Source organism: Aythya marila (genome assembly GCF_965140915.1).
Source record: "Aythya marila genome assembly, chromosome: 4".
NCBI classification, from domain to species: Eukaryota; Metazoa; Chordata; class Aves; order Anseriformes; family Anatidae; genus Aythya; species Aythya marila.
Genome location: NC_139045.1, coordinates 24,329,533 through 24,350,193, shown reverse-complemented (window position 1 = coordinate 24,350,193; position 20,661 = coordinate 24,329,533). Strand labels below are relative to the sequence as shown.

The 20,661-nt window shown below is 37.1% G+C and overlaps 1 protein-coding gene across 4 annotated transcripts in view; it reads right to left on the bottom strand.

Moving 5' to 3' along the window:
• HPGD (15-hydroxyprostaglandin dehydrogenase) overlaps positions 1-20,661 on the bottom strand; it is a 50,624-nt gene that overhangs the window by 8,821 nt on the left and 21,142 nt on the right. For 2 of the 4 annotated variants that reach the window (XM_082759518.1, XM_082759521.1), the window contains exons 1-4: positions 18,584-18,757; positions 18,354-18,477; positions 13,466-13,572; positions 3,181-3,277 (exon numbers count right to left, since the gene is read on the bottom strand). In XM_082759518.1, coding sequence (XP_082615644.1) covers positions 3,181-3,277; positions 13,466-13,572; positions 18,354-18,477; positions 18,584-18,676 — 421 coding nt within the window. In that variant the 5' untranslated portion in view covers positions 18,677-18,757. Of the gene's footprint in view, positions 1-3,180; positions 3,278-13,465; positions 13,573-18,353; positions 18,478-18,583; positions 18,758-20,661 lie in introns of those variants that run through there. The other 2 variants (XM_082759520.1, XM_082759519.1) reach the window with 1 other exon arrangement.

Here is a 20,661-nt window from a genome sequence, read left to right as displayed (position 1 = left end):
ATGAACCATATGCTTGGCTTTGTTCTTGTGAGATATATATAGAGGATCAAATCCTTAAAAAAAAAAACAAAAAAAACCTCTTTGTGAGGAAAGACTTTATATATTTCCTTTGGCTGAAGCTTTCTACAGGTGGAGGACAAACTCTCTGCTTGTTGGAACCTGTATGCTTCAAGTTGAATCAAATCACTGATATGATGATACAAAAGAACTATGCAGATCCACTACATATTGAACAACCTCTCATAAAAAGTTAGCATGTTAATTAGCTAAATATTTTAGTAGGTTTTAAGCTCTCTATAAGTTGATTTTTTGTGGAGTCCAGAAAGATACAAAATCAGTTTTACAGAATACCTTCTTAAACGTATGAAAGCTATCAAAAGAAATACGCACACATGAATTCCCTATTCCCTTCATTTACTAAAAGTGTATAGGTGCCAGCCACCAAAAGATAAGAGACAGTACTAAAGTTAGTCAAGTAAATAATTTCAGGAGTTAAATTTAGTATTGTATGGTTTTCCTGTTGCTTATAACTTCTCTGTTAAAGAAAATGAAAATTAATGTAAGTAGTTTCCTACAGAAGGAGTTTTAAAACAGTTTACTTTTTAAATCTGGAATCAAGTTTACCACAACGTATTCAAAAACCTGCTGCTGTTGGCATTCTCTTTTGGCAGTAAAGTACAAATTTTCCTATGATCTTAGAGTTTTACTGGAACTACTTCCTCTTAATCTGAAATCCCAGAGAATTAAGAAAGCTTCATAGCTTTGAGGAGCAGTGGGTTAGGAGTTGAGTGCTCCACGTGCTTATGTATTTCCTTCCCTTTCATAGTTAGTCCTGACTTGCTGAGACACTAAAGAAAGGAAGATTCAATACAGGAAAGGAATGGTGGGTGCTTTGGCTTTCACCCATTGTGAGTATCCTTGTCATGGGAAGCATTTAAGTAGGCTCAGGGGTGTTCTTTGAAAATATAAAACAGTAAGGCTAGATTCTGCCTCTAGTTCAATTATTGGAGAACTTACCATTGTTAAGAACTGGAAATTAAGAACTGTGTGAAGCAAATCTTATTCTTACTGAACATTACATAAGCACTACATATAACTCTACATGCTGCTCAACAAGATACAAGAACACTTGCTGTCTGTAGAGCATATCTGATATAATCTTATAGAGAAATTATATGGGAGGGGGATCAAAACCATTTGAGAGTTTAATGATCAACAGAAGCTAGCTCTGAGAAAACACTTGCAGGGAATATTAAACAAGCCCATGGCAGTTTGCCTTTTTTATATGGGGTGAACTGTGGGACTTAGACCTTCAGACTGTAAAGGAAAATTAGCACAGATAGTAAAATAAATAAAACTATAAAAACTGGGTGTATGTCAGCTTTTATAATGTGGCTTTCCTTATGTCTTTGGAAATGATTACTACACAGAAGACGTGTAAAAGCAAACAAAGGACACTTTGTTTTTGACAGATAACCACAACCATTAGAGCATAACATTAATTAAGTAAATAAATGCATATTTTAATAAGTACAATAAAATGAGCTGTTACCAAACGAAGAAAAAACAAGCTGTTAGATCGTAAAAGCAAAACAGTTTTTACTCAGTTCAGAACAGATAGAACAGGAATCAAGCTGCTTGCTACCTTTGCCCTTTCTTAAGCACTCCATGGGCATCAGCACTTCTGTGAAAACGTTTAATCTTTTACTTGTGTTGATGAACTCTTTTAGTGCAATAGCATTTTCCTTCAGGCTAATTTGGTCCCAGTACAATGTCAATTTTAGCCAATGAGATAAACATACTGGCTTCAGTAGGCAATGTGTCAGGCATTACTGCAAGTGCTGACTTAAAGGGACATGGAGGCTTTTACTAAAGAACTCCTCACCCATAATAGGCATGTGTATGTATTATGTCAGATCCTCATATGCTAAGAGATCCTCATGATTTAGCTCAATAGCGTGAACTGGATTTCTCATTACAAAGCCCAGGCTTACAATAGAGTTTAACAGTACCCAGGACACTCACACCTATTCTGCACTTATCCCCATCCACAATCAGGACCTGGGGCCACTGCTGTCTTACTGGCTTTTCACTGTTAGAGCACATAGGAGTACCCTGGAAAAAAAGTACTATTATTTGGTATTCTACATGGATACAAAAGAAAGCAGTGACAATCCAAGGATAAACCAGCATATATTTCCCAGATGTCATGACAATAGCAAGAAAGAATGCAAGCATTTCCCCACATGCTTTTTGAGGAAGGGTATCGGGGGCGTATCGTTCTATATTTATCATTTCCCTGTTGGTAGTGTTTTTTTGCAGTGAGCATGGCAACATCAAGCCTACTTGCAGGAAAGGGTATACAATTGTGCCTCACAACTCAGCAGCAATAATCCTGACTGACTTAGAAGCCATATAATTCTATTTCTGTGCCAATAAATTGGAATAGAGTTATAGCATAAACAAGCAGTTGAGCAAAGAACATGTCAACTTCTCAGTGAAATATGAATGTTAATTTTATGGCTTCTCAAGCAGAGGTGGCTCACCTCTGAGAGGGCTTGGAGCATAGGTATAGTGGTATTTGACAGTCTTCATTAATAGGTAGATGCAGCCTAATCTTAAATAGTATCACAGCTGGGCCCCTATGGAGGTGAGCAGAGGGCCTACTACTGCTTCCTCGCTTTCTGTGAAAAAGCTTATATGATTTTCCATATTTGGTGCCTGATAAATGTTTTATAATGTCAAAAATAATCATATTTAAAGTAACCTGAATTAAGGTTAGGTCTTCACATTAGATTATGTTTCACACTGTAGAGCGCATATTGTTGTAACTCAGCAATGTTACTAAATAGTGTGGAATAAACATAATGAATTAAGGCTAATTAGGTTTTGCTCAGTGTGGTACTACTGAAACCTGAAAAAAAAAACATGCTGTATTTACATCATGCTCAATATTATTAAATATGAGGCTGATATGTTAGGAAAATTATTGAATATTTTAAAGCAAATTAAAGTTATGTTCCTTTGTAACTTCTGTTACTATGATGAAAATGGGCTCCAAATGAGAATAAACAGGGAAGAGCCATAGAAAAGAAGAAAAAGTGTGAGCGATCAGTATGATTCATTGATTTTAGAAACAAATCAGTGAGGAGAAAGTGTTTATATACAAAATATTCTCACCTGCTAAGGATGAGATATTAATGATTACTCCTCCATCACCTCCATTTCCTTTTCTCATATATTCTAGGCCAAGGTAGGTTCCTCTAATCACAGATGTCTGACATAAGGGGAAAAAGGATAGTTATATTCAAAATATGTTTCTTAAAATATGTTTCTTTTGTGCTCCTAAAAACGGTCTTGCTTTAGTTGTGATGCTTAGAGTCTGTATTACTTTACTTGAGATTTTAGTTATACTTTGAAGATTATAAACAGAAGATATTCCACAGTAATGCAGCTCAATAACTTCAAAAGCACAATTGCAATGAATAGAAATTATTATTATTTCTTAATTATTTTTCTCATAAAGATATCAATAATAAAACTAAATAGTTGCAGCCTGAAATAAGCACTGTAAAGGAGATGAATCCAGACTAATTTATAAATGAAACGCATACTTTCTCTATAAGGAGTGGATGAACTGATCCAAGTCCCAGCATTTTTATTTAGATGAACTCTTTGTTACAGAAGATGTAAAGACTGAATTTGAAGATGTTGCTAACACTGATGGCGCCATTTGGCCATTTAAGGGCCAAAGAAACTTGCACTTTATAGGATGTGATCCTAAAAGAAGTTGTGAGATCTATTTCTGGTCCTAAAATTTGTATTTTCTGACTGAAGTTACATCATTTTTACAATGCCTCTCAAATGAAGGTAAGCCCAAACAGACAGATACAGATAAGTATTCTAAGAGATGTGAAAGAAGGTGTTGTCATATTTGCTGCAGCATGTTATTTTATTTTATTTTATTTTATTTTATTTTATTTTATTGTATTTTATTTTATTGTATTTTATTTTATTTTATTTAAGAAAGATCTTTGAGGAAGAAGACATTGTTGAGACCTGTACAATCTTGATTGCTTAAGATCTGTTTTAGAACCCTACTGCTGGGATTCATCCCACCGAACTTAAGACATCTAAACAGATTCCTAAATGTATGCCGAGCCTGAAGTTATCAGCCTCCTAACCCAGAGGAAGTCTGTCTCCCAGAAGGTAAGTTGCTTTACCATAGACTTTAAGAAATTGCTAATAGAAAGTTATGGTGATGCTTCTAGCAGAAGATAGTATATTTAGTGAAATATTGCTGCATTTACTTTAGTGAAATGTTACTGCAAGTTTCATAAATATTAATTGTTTATATAATTTTCTTAGATCTCTGCTAAAACATTTCATATTTGGTTTACAATTTCTACCTAAAATTAAAAAAATCATTTAATCTCTTTTATTTTTCCAGAAATATTTAAGTTTTTAAACAAGAACTCAATTTATATTTTATTTGTGTCTAATGCTATTTATTTGACCCAAACAAATTAAGATGCTCAACAAATGAAGTGTCCCTACAAATCTGTCCACATCTGCATGTAGTCACTTCCCTGAGAGTTCTGTTAGGGAGAGGATCAAGAAAGGTTTGCAGAACTATGAATCATGGAGAAGGAAATGTCCCAAAGTAATAAAACACAGTGTGTTTAAAAAAATAAATAAATAAAAGGAAATTTTAAGGCATGTATTGCATCTCATTTTTACTAGCTGGTGTTTTTAGACAGATATGTTATAAAACATAAGAATCTTAATTCAAGTCTTTTTGCCTTCTACAAGAAATATGCTTGTCGTTTTAACCAGAATCATATTTGCAAGACTGCCTGTGTTATGGCTTTTTCAGTGTCTGAGTAACATCAATAAACTGCACATTTACAGAGACAAAATAACTTGAAATGTCATTATCAAGTTTGCTTTCTAATATTGACATTGAATGAGCTTTTTAAAATTTTCTATAGTTGTAGTATTTTGTGATATTTTAAATATAAATATGTTTTCACAATACCATATTCTGCAATAACATAAAAATCACAATATTGGAATATTTCAAAGGTCTGAAATAATTTTTTATATTTTTTAAATTAAAACTTCCCATAAAAAGCTTTTTGTTTTATGTTTTTATTCTGGAAAGTTTTGGCACTAGAAGCATTTTGCTTATTATCAAAACGATGTTATTTATTGAACGCTTAGTAGTAGTCTTGCAGTGTTTAATGTTGATGGCCACATCTAAATTTCAAAGGATGTATTGAAAAACAGGATAATTTATGTCTAGTACCACTGCTGTGTGGTATATTTAGTCTGAAGGTAAACTCAATGACAGCTCAACTGAATTAGACTTGGTATTAAGGATGGACGGTGAGTTTATATATATATATATATATACACATATATATATGTACATATATACACATACATATGCATGATACTAGACATTTTAGAAAATCAAGGGTTAATGCTGTCTCTGTAGAGCAGGTGCAGGTCCTATCATGCCCTGCAGCAGTGGCTCAGCCTGCTGAACCAAAAAGGAGAATTCCATTTAGGATGATTAGAGGAAATAAATCAGCTGGAGAAGGAAGTAGCTTGGGGCTCCTTGAGGGTTTTTCTATTCCTCCAGCCTTCTAATTCAAAGAGATAATAAAGCAAGATGAGTCCTCGGCCAAACCACAATTAGAAGACAGGCAAAAAGTGGGTAGCTAGATGTTTCTATCAAAATCATAGTACTGCTCTTTTTTCTCTCTAGACTCCACTAGCTTGGCATCTCTTGGTGAGCTTGGTTTTGTTACATAAACCATCTTTGCAAGTGTTCAAATTGCAGCCTAAGGCTTCCTTTTTTATGAAATGTGCCTTTGGTTTCTGATGTGTTGGAATGAGAATATTATGGCTGAATTCTATAAGAAAGTTTATCAACTATTACTTTACTGCAACATCAAATTCACAACAGAAAGTAAGACAAAGAATGATGTGTTTTGTGCACCACATTTTCCTGGTTTTGGGAATATGATGGAAAAATGTCTACTATCTACTTTTCAATAAACTAAAATAAACTGAAGGTGTTTTCAGGTGGTGGAATTCTCTGTGTATATAAGAACAGTAACTTAATCCTATGCTCCTAACCAATAACAATTTGTAGTTTGTCTTTTTTAATTAGAAATTCTGGGAAAGTTCATACTTAAAATTTCCTAATTGGAAAAAAAAAAAAAAAAAAAAAAAAAAAAAGCCTGACATTTTATATGGCAAAGATATCCTGTGAGAATTAACTTCTTAGAAGAAAGAGTTGCATTTTAAGGTAGAATTTTTTTACAGTTCCTTAGTTTACAACTGCACACAGCTGTATGGATGTTCTCCATAAACATGTCAAGAACAAAGAGTAGGGAATTAGCCAAATTTACAATTAAATGCAGGAAAAGTGAAAATTAGGACAGTCGGCTCTTTACTAGCTTGTTTGCTCCTGGCTGCTGATAACTGGTAGAATGTCTAATGTTATAAGGTTGTCCTTATAACTGTTGGGAAAACAAAAACAAAACAAAACAAAACAAAAACAAACAAAAACAAACAAACAAAAAAAACTGTGATCTCGGTGATACTGCTGTTTGTTTTTTTTTTTTTTTTAAATCAAAATATAATATTTTACTCTAGCAAATAAAGAAGACAACCTATCAAGGTGTACTGCAGGTCTGAGTGTGCTCTCAAGGGAGGCAATTTTGCTCTATTCCTGCCAGTAGAAACCTTTTCAGTTAAATCTTAATGTCTCCTAATATTAGCTTCTGGAAAACTCAGATTTGCATTAGAGGAGATCAGACATTCTGAAGCATAAACTGATAAAACTAAAACTTAGTTTCTCACAACATGGTAAATTTTTAAAAGTAATTGTTTGAATGCTCGAAACATTTGCAGTTGCTATTGGAAGCATCCTATCAGTAATCAGCAACTTATGTAACAAGTTGTTTGGCAATTTATGTGTCAGTGTCAAAATCAGAAACAAAAATCTGAGGCTCTTGACAAGTCTATGTATCCCACAGCTGTATGGCTTTAATTCTTGCTCTAAAAGAAAGTATATATCAAAACTGATTCTAGTCAGACTGCTAGTCTGACCTCTAATTCAGTTTGTTCTGGCTCTATGAATCTGCTTACCCAGTGTTGTACAATGTTCTTGTATTCCAACCTAACACCTGTAAGTCGATTTTCATACTCTGTATTTCATTTTACCTCTTAGCATGATCTACAGGTAATAATAATAATAAAAGTATTTTCTTTTGTAGTGGTGGCTTCCAGAATATCTTTAATCATCATCATTTGCAAATGGCAATTCTTTGGGAAGTAATTTACTACACACTTTTTTTTAGTGTTTCAATGCTGAAGTAGTTTCTTATGACTTCTTTTGAGAAAACAAAATGGTAATCGGTCCTAAAATATAATGTAGGTTTCTGAGCTAATGGAGCCCAGGCCTTTGTGCTAGGCATACTGCACATAAAATGAATGAAAGAGCCATTGATTCACAGTTTCATAACCCATGGAAAATGTTAGCAGTTTTCTTGTAGGTCAGGGAGGTGGGATTTTTTTGTAGATCTTCTAGGAGGCAGTTGGGTAAGCATGCAAGTCCCTTGGCACTCCTATTAGTTTGCTTGCTATATGAAAGGAAATTTCAGGGTCTTGAGTTTGAGTTTCTGCCTCAAACTGTGGAAAGCAAGAAGTCCTAGGGAGGGAGAGGCAAAAGGAAGGGGTAGTAGGATTTGTTCCTTTTCTAGAATTCAATAGCTGTTTTACAGCATGGGAGTGAAATACTAAATTTAAGTTGTTTATTATGCAGTTTTTCTTTGCTTTTTTTTCCCAAATGTTCCTCAGGGACAGAGGAATAATATTGCTTTTTAAGTAGCTAGGCCCTATTTCAAAGAATGTGTCTTTCATTGTGTTTCAACATTGAGTACTGTAAACAAGCATTAAAAATTAACCTATGAAGTTAATTGACTTACTGTGCAATTAAGGTAAATCTGTGTTTCCTAAGACAATATGGACAGTAGAAATTATTATGCTTACAGTTGTTTTCTTTAATGTACTTAGAGGATTGATCCTCACTCCACCAATTTTAAGATGATAGCTACTTCTCACTTTTTAGTGTCCGTATCTCTGCCTAGGCACGTAGTCCTGTTTCTAGCATCAGATTATACCGAAGAAATAAGTGACTAAGCCATTGAACAACAGAGTTTGTGCATTTCTTGTTGCCTTAGAATGCAAGCTTGACAAACTAGTTACTGGTGCCATTTACTCACCTACAGACAGCACTGTGTTTTGTTTTTGTTTTGTTTCAGAAGGTTTCACTTTGAGCAGTTATGTTAGTAGCATTAAGAAACAGCACTTGCTTGTCTGTACTGTGGGGCCAGGTTGTAATTCCCAGCTGCTGAATCCAGCCATATGTCCTGTTCATATTATTTTGGGATGAAAGCTCAGCCCTTGTAATTTCTCCTGGTACACTGGGAAAGGAAAGCAAGGTACACGAACCTTGCTGCATACACCCTCCAAAGCAAGGTGAAGGTTGTAGCACACGCCCAAGAGATTCCTTATCTGGCTTGCACAAGGGAATGGCCTTGCAATGATCACCAAGTATTTGTCCCCAAAATCAATAAAATGAATCACTTCTGATGTTTGCCTACTTACCCTTAAGGTTGTTATTGAGATGCTAACTGGCCTTTCGAGGAATAGTTCCTTACTGATGAACACATCAATTGATTCTGCAAGGTTTGCTAGTTGCTGGAAATTTTATTTCACCATGAACTGTATTAAACTGAGCCTCACATTCATGCTTCTCCTAGTGTACTTCATCATGTGCACATGAAACTTAACTACCTCCTTACGACCCAGGAAATGAGCAATGCAAATGGGGTACGCAAGGGAGTAAGACAGCTCTCATTACTTAATTTAATTATCAGAGCAAATGATAGCTAGCTACTCAAATCTTTGGGGATATTAATTCTAAAATTTGGCTAGCATTTCAACATTTCCCTAAATCTCTTCCTGTGACTATCCTCAAAGACCTTCTAGATGTTAATAAACCTCTTCACAGGCAGTTCTTACCCCTCTACGCATACTTCCACGGTATATCAGGAAACAAAAGCTTGGTTTGCCTTAAGAACACTTCAGTCACAAATTTCTGATAACTGACTTTGGACATTTTGTATTTATGCTGACATATTTTGTAAGTATATTTTTATTTTTTTCCTTTTTTTTTTTTCTTTTTCTTTTCATTTTACTGGTGTTACCATTACAATGCAGACAAGGGATTAAGTAAGAACAATTCCACTACATAGTTTACTTCACACTATTTTATTCTGAATCCTGAATTGAGGTAGCATGCCAACTTTCCCACTTTCTTCTACTTTTGCCTAAAACCACATCTTCTCTTATTTTATTAAGATTGAGGAAATAATACATGTTTTAACTGTCATTTAAAATTATGAACTGTCCCTGAAACAATTTTCAGAACTTTTTATTACAATACAATATTATTACGTCATTTTTGCTTTAGAGCATAAAGAAAAAAACACACCACACAACAACAAAAAAGCTACCTCACAATTCTTTTCCTGTGAAACTAGATAAATAAGATACATAAAAACTAAACAGGTATTCACCTACATGTTAATTAATAGTGCTTTCCTAGCAGAATGCTTTAGAGATTTTTAGAGGCTTATACTTTCTGGACCAAATTTGTATATCAGGAAATATATATAATCTTTGGAGATCAGCATTAAATTTCTCTTTAAAAAAACATTGACATTTAATTATTAAGTTGTTCCAAAATAAATTAGATGAAGCTATGATGCTGAGCAGGGTAACACTTTAATAATTGGATCCCGTGTGTTCTTTTTTGGTGTAAGAAAGAAAATAACATGGTCAAAACTTTATGTAAAATGCTCCTGCACTTTGAAATCAGGTAGTATTTATGATGTAAGGATATGTGACTCATGTACTGTTTCATTTTAACTGTATAGTGTGACCTATGTCAGTCTTCAGAAACCTCTACTATGAGCATAAAAAGGGACCTTCAAGTTAATTTGGGAATTCTGTTAGTATAAAATGTACTAAATACATTTGTAGAGAAAAGATACTGTAATTATAGCAGCCACTATAGAAAGCATACAACCTCAGGAAAATAAAGCCTTTCAGAACAACTTGTGTTTTAAAGCTCATCAAAATTTGGGCACTTTTTTTTTTTTTTTTTTTTTTTTTTTTTTTTCTCATTTAGGTGAAAAGAAGGGGGGAAGTCAAACTATAAAATATCTGGATTCCTTAGGTGTAAGTTCTTGTGAAGCTGAATGGAAGAAATGCTGCTTTTGTCATTCTGGATGACTGTAGGTAGGACTCTTGGTAAGAATGTATGTTCTTATGTCTCATTCCTTTCTGTGTACGGGTATGTTTATGTCATGGACTGTTGAAACAACACTGGTAATATCCACTTATGGTGGAATTTATATGGATATCATAGTTGAATCAATGTCTCAAGCTAATTTTGATCAAGTCAACACTACCAGCCTTGGAGTTTTCTGGTGGGGAATGTATGGCATTGCTGGAATGCTGAACTAAGAGTGTTAATAAAAATATTAATAAAGTAATTAAAAGGTGGATATTGTTTAGTACAAAATATAGCAAGATCTGGAAAGCACTGCAAGAAAAATCTTTCTAGTGGTTGATATTCTTTTTTTCCTTCCCATGTTTATCAAGCTGTCTTGTTTGCTTCACAGGAATCTGTACTGGATACAAGCAGGGATTGTGTTTTATCTCCTCTTTTTCCTTCTGTAGCATATCCCATTGTAGCAGAAATGTGCTCTTCATTTCTGTTCCTCATGTTTTTTTAAGCAGTGCTCTCAGGAAACTTCCTTGCCCTCCTTTAAAAAAGTTCTTGAAGACCAACCGGTTCTGTGAACTGTTTTAGCCATAAAGAACACACCCCGTATGTGTTTGCTCTGATTTATCTTGCTCTGTACTGCTCTACTTTTGTACTTTGTACTTTAAACTGGGGCAGGGAATATTTGTTGTACAAATATATAAATAATATCAGCAAGACAAAGATTGGCATGTAGAGTTTTTTTTTCCCCCTTAAAAAAAAAAATTAAAAAAAATCTGTCCAATGTTTGCATAATGTGTATCAAAATGTGTGCCTATTGAGGTTATTCATGTTCTTAGAGATAATGCAAAGGATACTTAAATGGCCTACACGGGAGAAATAGAGACATTTTTATATTGCATTTTTTGTACATAATTTTTCCTTTCTCTACCAGAAGCAAAACATATTTTATGGAACTGGTCAACATAGCATATTGCATGCAGCAGATGTTATTGTTCCGTGTTACAGTTAATAAGTAAGAAGCATAAAATGTTTATATCTTGGTTCATGGAAATTACAGTAACTAGATAGAAATGTCCTATGGAAATAAGCTAGGTAGTTGGCTCAAGGTTAGGTAGTTAAAGAATATTTAAATCAAAAGAATAATTAAGATATTTATATCTTAATGTGTCCTTAATTTAACCCACATGGTTGTGCATATACTTGGCTTGATCATTTTAAATGTATTTGTTCTAGTCATGAATTGATGCATTTATTCAACATTCAACTATGAATTAAATCAGAAGGACACACATAGTGAATTAACCCAAACAATCACGTATAAATTACAATATCCTCCCCCTACCTCCCACATTTGCAAATTTGTTTGGACATCAGTCTGTAAGTTAAGATATTTACTTGGGCATTAAATATCTTCAAGATTTGTTGACCACAGATACCTTCATTTTTTGAGCTAAATTTATATGTGAATCACAGACAAATGAGTTTCTCACATGGCCTTCATTTTTTTTGTGTGTGTGTTGTGACTAACTATGTGCAAGCACTTTTGACACGTGGATGGCTGCCTATAGTAAATTATATCTCATATTAATTCAGGCACAAAATAAAAAGAAATAAGTAATCTAGAACTTGAATTCCTTTAAATTCAAAGGATCTTTGACAATATGTATTCACGTTGCATTTAACTGATGATGTCACACTTCTGTAGGTTCACAATATGAAATATCCTGTTGTTTAATTTGTCAGAATACTTCAGAAATGAAAGAGAGGAAAAAATACGTATAGTTACATCTAAAGGAAGATATAAAGGAAAGACAAAGGAAAATGAACTTAATAAAAATAATCATTTCTCTTATTGTGGAAACGTTAATCTGTGGTCTCAGTTTAGCGCCTTCCAAGAATAAGCAAATTTGACCTTGGATAGATTTAAAAGGTAAAGAAAAATATTGCTACATTTATAACTTTTTTTTTTTTTTTAATATGGATTTCTCCATTGTTTTTCTAGAGCTTGTCTCATATACATCTTGTGTTACTTATCCTGGTCTTTTTTGATTGTCTGTTAGTTTTCAGAGAGATAGAATTCAAAGACTCAGGTACCTTTGTCCATAAAACTTTTGAGAAAACCAAGCTTTTAGTTTTCATATCCTGAGCTATACTGCTTGTCTGACAAATTCCACATTAATGATTGGACTCAAACTCCAAATAGTACTCTTCCATGCTTTCTTTTGCTAGTGCCTTTGCAGATCAAGATTGCTTTTAAGCATGGCCATAGGAGTAACTTGATGAATCACCATCCAATTAGAACTTCATAGGTGGTAGAACGCAAGCTGGCCAGAATTTTATTAAACTAGAAATTTGTTCTTTCTTTTGGAGCTTAGATCTCCTAACTGTGTAGCCTAAATTTTAAAAGCAAACAAAACAAAACAAAAACTGAGATAGTTACTGAAGTCTCCCCTCATGAGAGGAATAAGATTTTACCATAGGGTTAGCCAGATACCAGATAACGTCAAAGAACCAGTGGCAGTCTGCTTGAAAATAAATTTTACACATTCATTGAATGTATCTGGTTTTATCAAATGCTCTTAAGTGGTGTGATAGTGAAATAGCCTATATTAAAAACTCAAGCTGTATGCTCAGTGGTGAAGAAAATGTAGGAGTTCGTGGCTGAACAAGTTTTCTTGTAGTACCAACAGATGGCAACTTATTCTCTAATGCAGTCCAGCTGACTCTAACAGGGGACTAAAATATTCTAAAACATTCATATACACCTACTGGCCTCATGTAGGTGTAGCTCTATTGCGTTGGATACCAATTACACCTATGTGGGATTTCATTGGGCTTCATAAGAAGGAGAATGTTGTCTGGTATATGGCATAGTTACTCAGGCTAACATCTTGGATAGACAACATAAAGGACCCACCACACAGACATTTGTTTTTTGTACACATGCAGTTAGATGGTTATTATTTGAACAGCTGTGCTTGCCAGACTAATAATCCATGTTTTGTCACGTGGCATGATCTGTATAAGCCAAGGAGTGTTAAGTGTATTCCAGCATCAATTACTGAGTATGTGAAAAGAGATAATACTTACCAAATTAATTTGTATAGTGCTTTCCCAATCCTTCTCGTTGTTCACTCCAGCATTATTAACCACAATATCCAGCCTTCCAAAATGTTCAATTACTTTTTTGAAAGCACCTATAGTAAAATCCAAAGTTAAACTAGTACTTATAGAAAATAAGACACAGAAATAAAACGTGTATTCATTAAATATAAAAATACAGCATATACTTACAAACACATGCTTTATTAATCCACCAAAATGTTTCAACTGTTTTCTTCATCACTAATGAGCAACACAGAATTACATGTTTTATCTAACCATTCACTAATATTAAACATACTTAGGAAAACTGAAAGAATTAAGATACCACACTAAGCTTTTCATTCTGTTTCAAAATGTCTAACAACATGAGCAAATGAAAGTTCTTAGCACCCATACATTTTGTATTAGATAGGATGTTTGGCACCCTTATTATATAAATTAAGCACTTACATCTTGAGTTTGATGTAGTTAATAAATTCCAGATCTGTCTCCAACTATTTTAAATGTAAAATAAAAGCTTCATATGTTCAGAACCATGGACTCTGGTCTGAGTCTGAATTTAACTTATTTTAAGAATGCAGTACTTATCCAGTGATATAACTAATATGAATCTTTCAAGTAAAAACAATTCATCACAGTTCTTGATTAAATGTATCCATTTATGAAAAAGTTTTTATATGTCAGGTAACTTTAATAACATCTCACAAATTCACATCTTCTTCTGTTGATGAAAATAATGACCTGTCTTCCAAAGAATTTAAAAATAAAGAACTGGGAAACTTCCACAGTGACACTGTGTTCTCCCAGGTGACAGTGTTTGAACTAAGATAAAAGATGTGTATGGAAAAATACAATGATGTCATAGTGATGAGCAAACACATCTACTCTGGCCCTGCTCTGACAGAACAGTTGGATGAGATGACCTCCAGATGTTCTTTCCAGACTAAGTTTTTCCATGACTGCAGACCTTATCTGAAATACATATATAGCTTTTTTGTTTTTCCCTCCAGATATTTCTCATCACTAAACATTTTTCATTATGCAAAACACCCCTCCTCCACTATATTGTTTTAAAAAACATCAGTTGGTGACTGATTGAAAACCCAGAGTATTTCAGGTATAGTGAAATCATGCTCAGCGGGCCTTAATGAAACTGCTTCACCAAAGGGTGATCCCAGGATCCTCTGAATTCTCTGGTATTTCTCTGGTATTTCTTCTTTGGCTATTAGTGTGTCAATTAGGTCAATAGTAGCAGTAGCTCTGAGAGATCTAGCTATCTAGCTTTTTTTTTTTTTTTTCTTTTGGTAGTTGCAGGGGTTTACAAAAGCACCAGATGTTGGTACTGTTACAAGTTTATATTTACAAGCTGAATGACACAGGTCCATCACTGTCATCATCTTGAAATCAGAACAAGAGCTGGGCAGTAGCTAGGAAAGGTTTTATTTGTCCAACTACCCTTATTGTACAGACTTTCTAATGTTCTTCTGTAACAGAATATTTTAATATTTTAAAGCATCTCTTTTTGGCTTTCTGCCTTTCAGGGATTTGTTATGTTTATTGCTGTCTCATTCTCTGATCCCTTAACTCTTCAATCATCCTTCCTCATCTTCCCAGTCCTGCACAAGCAAGGGCAACTAAAAACTTGGCTTAGGAGCAGAACTGATTACTTTAGCTTAGTTTCAATTAATACAATAAATGCAGTTTGAGTACTCAGTTAGCTTCCAAATTTTGCAAAATGGCTCTCCCATTCACTTTTAAGCCTTTTTGAAATAGCCTATTTTGTCAACTCCACTCTTAAGAGAATCTTTTGCTTTCAAAAACACCAGAGATAGCAGTACTTCTGCCAAATAATATGCATTAACTATTAAATTCACACATTGACTTGACTAATTGTAGTTTTCTAGCTTGCACCTTAAGAAAATAGCAAAATGTTTTTCAGCTGTTTGCATATCTATGTTAAAATAAAGAATGATTATGAAATTTAAAATATTTCTGGTAGAAGTTTACCTGTCTACAATAGTCCATCTGTTACCTTCCCACAGAAAAGAAGATTCTCACTACAAATTCTTAAGAATCACAGAATCACAGAATCACAGAATTTCTAGGTTGGAAGAGACCTCAAGATCATCGAGTCCAACCTCTGACCTAACACTAACAGTCCCCACAAAACCATATCCCTAAGCTAACAGTCCCCACTAAACCATATCCCTAATCTTATCATCCACTCATTTTTCTAAACTGATTTTTCATTCTTCCCTTTCTGAATAGAGAATAATTCTGTTTACACTGCTAAGACAACTGTTAAGACTAGTTGTCTTATGAAATCATATAAAATAAAAGCAGACGATCATGCAGAACATTGATCATTACGATGAAGAAGAAGATCCATTTACATGGAGAGGAAACACAGTGGAAAGTAAGTCATAAGTGGAATACCAGTCATAAGTGAGCTTCCTAAGTTTCCAGGGAAAGCAAAATTCAGTGTATGGTAACTTAAAAAGTGGAACAAGGTTGAAGATTTTTGTGGGGGAACGTGTGAGAGTGCCAACAGAGAAAAAAGCACAGGCAAGAATTGAATATGGATAAAGCAGCTGCTTTTCTACCCATAAGCTCTAATGCTGTGACTTGTTTTGTATTGAAAGACTTAAACTAAGAAAACTAATGACATTGACTGTAAAAAACAAGTATAGGACTCAATGCATCCACTAAATGCATAAAATTCTAGGTTTATTAATCAGCAGTTTGCAATTAAAAGTGAGGAAAGAGAAGAGAAGGTAAAGCAGTAACAAACAGAAGTCCTACAGGATTTGAAGTTGTGATGGCAAATTTTTGCTAAGCACCCTGAAACGGGAAAAATGCAATATCAGAGAAGCATAAGGAGCTTCTTGCTCTTGCTCCTTGCCATCACTCCAGTCTTATTCTAATCATTCTTTTCCTGCTAACTTGGTTCCAAATCCTCCCCCACTGACCCATCATTCTTCCAGTTCCCAGAGCTCAGCCTTTAGGCCCTACAGTAGCCTGGCACTAAAATGAGGAGGAAATGTGGGAAGTGGGAGAGAGAAAACATGCTGGGGTAACAGCCATGCTGCAGCACTGTACTGGGTCTGGCTGGAATGTTAACTTTCCCGGCAGCAGCCCATACAGTGCCGTACTCTGTACTTGTAGCTGGAACAGCAGTGTTATCACACCAGTGTCGTGTCTACTGCTGAGCAGCAGTGGCACAGCATTGGGCCTTTCTCTAACCCTCCTAGGGGGTGGGCAAAAAAGTGAGGAGAGAAACATCACTAGGGCAGCTGACCTAAACCAATCAAAGGGATATTCCATACCATGTGGTGTCACACTCAGCAATAAAAGGTGGAAACAGGAAGAAGAGGGGAGGGGTGGGCTCTCGTTGAGAAGATGTCGGTCCTCCTCTCGAACACCGGCTGCGTGCGTTGAGGCCTTGTTTCAAGGAATTGGTCAATCATCGCTCATTTGTGGGAAGTAGAGAGTAATTTCTTTCCTCTGCACTTCCATATAGCTTTCATTTAGTTTGTTTGTTTGTTTTCCTCCCTTTTTCCCCTTTCCCTTTTATTTCCCCTTAGTTAAATTGTTTAGTTCATGGTAGTCTTTATTTAATTATTATAATTATTTTCCTTTAATTAAATTATCCTTATCTCAACCTGTGAGTTGTTCTTTGCTTTACTTCTCCCCCTCCTCATCTAAAGGAGGGGGAGTGAGAGAGTGGTTGTGGGGTTTAGCTGCCCAGCACGGTAAAACCACCACAGGCATGCTATTCCTACCCTTAAGATGCTTATCCTTGCTCCTGAGTTACTCCTCCCACTTGAAGAAAAAGTCAGTAATGAACCTAGCTGATAAACAAACAAAAAAGTTTGCTGATCAGAGCAGATCTCACGTTTAAAGTCCAGCATCTCCCACGTAAAACACTGGAATTAGGTATAATCATGCTAACTCATAGCTAGGAAAAATATTGCTGAGTTCTGGACTATCTGCAATGCTTTGTGAAAGAGGAATGGATATGCTTCACCACTACTGTTGAGAAAGCAGGGAGTGAAGCATAGTGCGTAAAAGTAGAACTAACAACACTCACGTCTAGCCTGACACAAATGAATCTGGGGAAAGGGTACTAACAACAGTTATGTCAAAATCCAAAAGTGACTCACTACCTGTGAATGTTAACTAAGAATGAAGCTTTAATGAAGTGATGTGGTGACTGTGAGATGTGAAGGGTATGTCAAAATTACAAACTATTCCAAGATCTCAGTGGGAAGCAGGATTTATTCATTAACATGAATGGCAATCATATGTGAGGGAAGCTTCTTGCCATGCCCTGCATCTGCAAAACATATGCAAAACTTTATCGATCCTTATCCAACCCCATGCTAAAGCAGCGTGCCATCTTTTGCCGACTCTTCTTTCGGCACAGCAGCAGGATGTTGAAGGCAAGCATGCTGTACGGAAAGAGCACTGCAACCCGGAGATTTATTACTCCTGTGATGAGAGAATGCAGCTTGGAGTCTGTACTGAAGCCTCATAAAAAGCAAGTCCGTGCTTTAAAGTTTATGTATATTACTCATAAAATAACAACTATCTTCTGCAGAGGCTTTTATGCAAAAATGTCACACAGCGCTCAATGGAAATGATTTCTCTGGCTTTTCTTTACGATGTGCCAAGTAACACAGTGAAATACGTGCGCGCTGGCAGTCATATTTCACATCTGCAGGTTCAGAAACAAATCCTTTTTGAGTCACTGTCAGGAGAGATTGGGAGTAGGCTGTCCTGCAGCACCCATAATTGCACACCTATAGGTGCAGCAGCCCGGGCTCCCTTGGCGCGCTGAGCCTGAGCGCAGCGTTGACGCTTGGTCCCTTACCTTTCAGCTGTTCGGGGTCCGTAACGTCGCACTGGATGAACACCGTCCTCTGCGCCTCGAACTGCTCGTCCAGGGCCTCCTTGCTCTCCTGCCCGGCCTCGAGGTTGCGGTCCAGCAGCGCTACCTGCCCGGGGACGGAGGGAGGGAAGGGAAAGAGCGGGGCTGAGCGGAGCCCCGCCGAGGCTCGGGGGCTGCCGGTGCCCGTTGCGGGGGCGCTACCCGGGGCTTACCTTGGCTCCCTTGCCCAGCAGCGCCTGGACGAACGCCCTGCCGATGCCCTGCGCCCCGCCGGTGACCAGCGCCACCTTGCCATTGACGTGCATGGCGCTGCCGGTCCGTCCCGCCCGGCCGGCGCACAGGAGGCTTCTCCCGCCCCGCCGGAGGAACCTAGCGCCGTGTCACCTGCCCCAAGTTTCCTCCCTCCGTCGCTCCCTCCCTCCTGCCCTCCCTCCTGCCCTCCTCCTTCTCCTCCTCCTCGCCCTCCTCCTCCTCCTCCCGGCGGTGCTGCTGCGGCCCATTCCCCCCCGCTCCCCTCGCGTACAGCCCCGAGCTGCCCGGGGCCGGGGGGAGCGGGGGCGGAGCGGCTCGGTCCCTGCTAACTCGCTCTCCGGGACAAGACCGAAGCAGCGAGGGCCGGCCAGAAGACCCCCCCCCCCCCGCCGGGGCAGAGCCCCCGGCCCACTGCGGATGGGCTGAGAGGGGGCTGCAGGCTCCGAGAGGGCTCCCGGCAGCCGGCTGAGGCTGAGCGCCCTGCGGGTGGGCCAGGCGGAGAGCAGCAGGGGGAAGGAAGCGCGATCCCGACAAGCAAACAGGCGCAGGGTGCTTGTCCTTTCCTCCCACCCCGGAATACCCCGGCAGCCCCCTCCCTAGCTGGCAACCCGTGTGAGGGCTTCCTTGTGTGAAGAAGCAGGCATTAAACGGGGCGAACGGCCCATGGAGATAACTGCTTTTGAGAAACGCTCAGGTCTGTGTGTAATGCAGCTTGTGTTTCCAGAAATGGTTAACCACTTTTACAGCTTGCAAGCCGAATATCCCACTACACAAAATTACGTTTGATTAAAAACGGATGTATCAAGACCAAGTAACATATATCACTGTATGTTAGAAATAAGAGCAGTCTTACTGATCAAAAAGCTGAAATCAAGTTTCTTGTTCATTAGTATTTCACTGGAGGCTCACAAATGTTATCCCACAGGAAAACCACTGCGGTGGAGTGTTGGGCAGATGGGAAAACCCATCGCTCCAGCCTTAAGCACAGAAAACGTACATATGTCAGGTATGCATCTGTGTATTATGACACGCTTTTCTTTGGGGTGCTCTTTTGCCTGGTGTATCAGGTTTAAACTTTTTGCTTGTGCTTTCGAGGCCCAAAGGTACTCTGACTCAGACTTCATCACTATCATTACTGTCTGTTGCAGTGTTTCCTTGCTTCGCAGCGACAGGAACAGGACACCTATTTGGTTTTTCCTCCCAGCTGCCTGTTTTCTCCTATGCTGCCTTCATATATGGAACACCCTTCATTCAATTTTTTTTTTCTTTATTTTTTTTTCTTTTTTCTTTCTTTTTTTTTTCCTTTTTTTTCTTTTTCCCTAGAAGAACCGAATTATATTACTCCTAACACCAGCAAACTGTTACAGAACTATTAAGGTAACTATGTTACCTAATTGAGTAAATTGAGTAACACAAGAACTTGTTATTATAACCTTTGTCCTTAAAAATGTGAACTAATATAATCCAGCTGCAAAATTGGAAAGCAGCCATCTAGTTTTCCTAAAGATCATGATTCACAGTACTTCAGAAAAGCAGTCAGAGCTGGTCTCTGGGATTAGTGATTTGTTTGACTATGATACCTGTATTTCTGGGAGGACTCCAGATTGCTTTGGAGCTGTGAAATTTGTGCCACCTAAACTGCCATGCCTAATGAAGTCTTTCCCAACCAGCTGAGCCAGCTTCCCTAATCTGCTGAGAGGCAAGCACAGTGCCTGGTCAAAGGCACATCATGAGAACACTGTTACCACACAGGGACCAAACAATAGCATTATAGCAGAGTCTTTCATACTCAACGCAACCCCGATAACTTCTCCCCTTCCTCAACCTTTGGCCAAGTCACAATCAACATCCGTCATGGTCTTTATTTTCACTGTGTATCAATATTTTTTTAAAGTGCTATGCAAAGGAAAAGATCAATAAAAAAAGCCTTTGTGTTGTCAAATCATTGTAGTCAGTATGACCTTTGGCAGCTCTTTTCTAAATTGTTGATAACTCTGCATAAATTTTAAGAACAAGCTGGACTCTTCAGTGACACTGG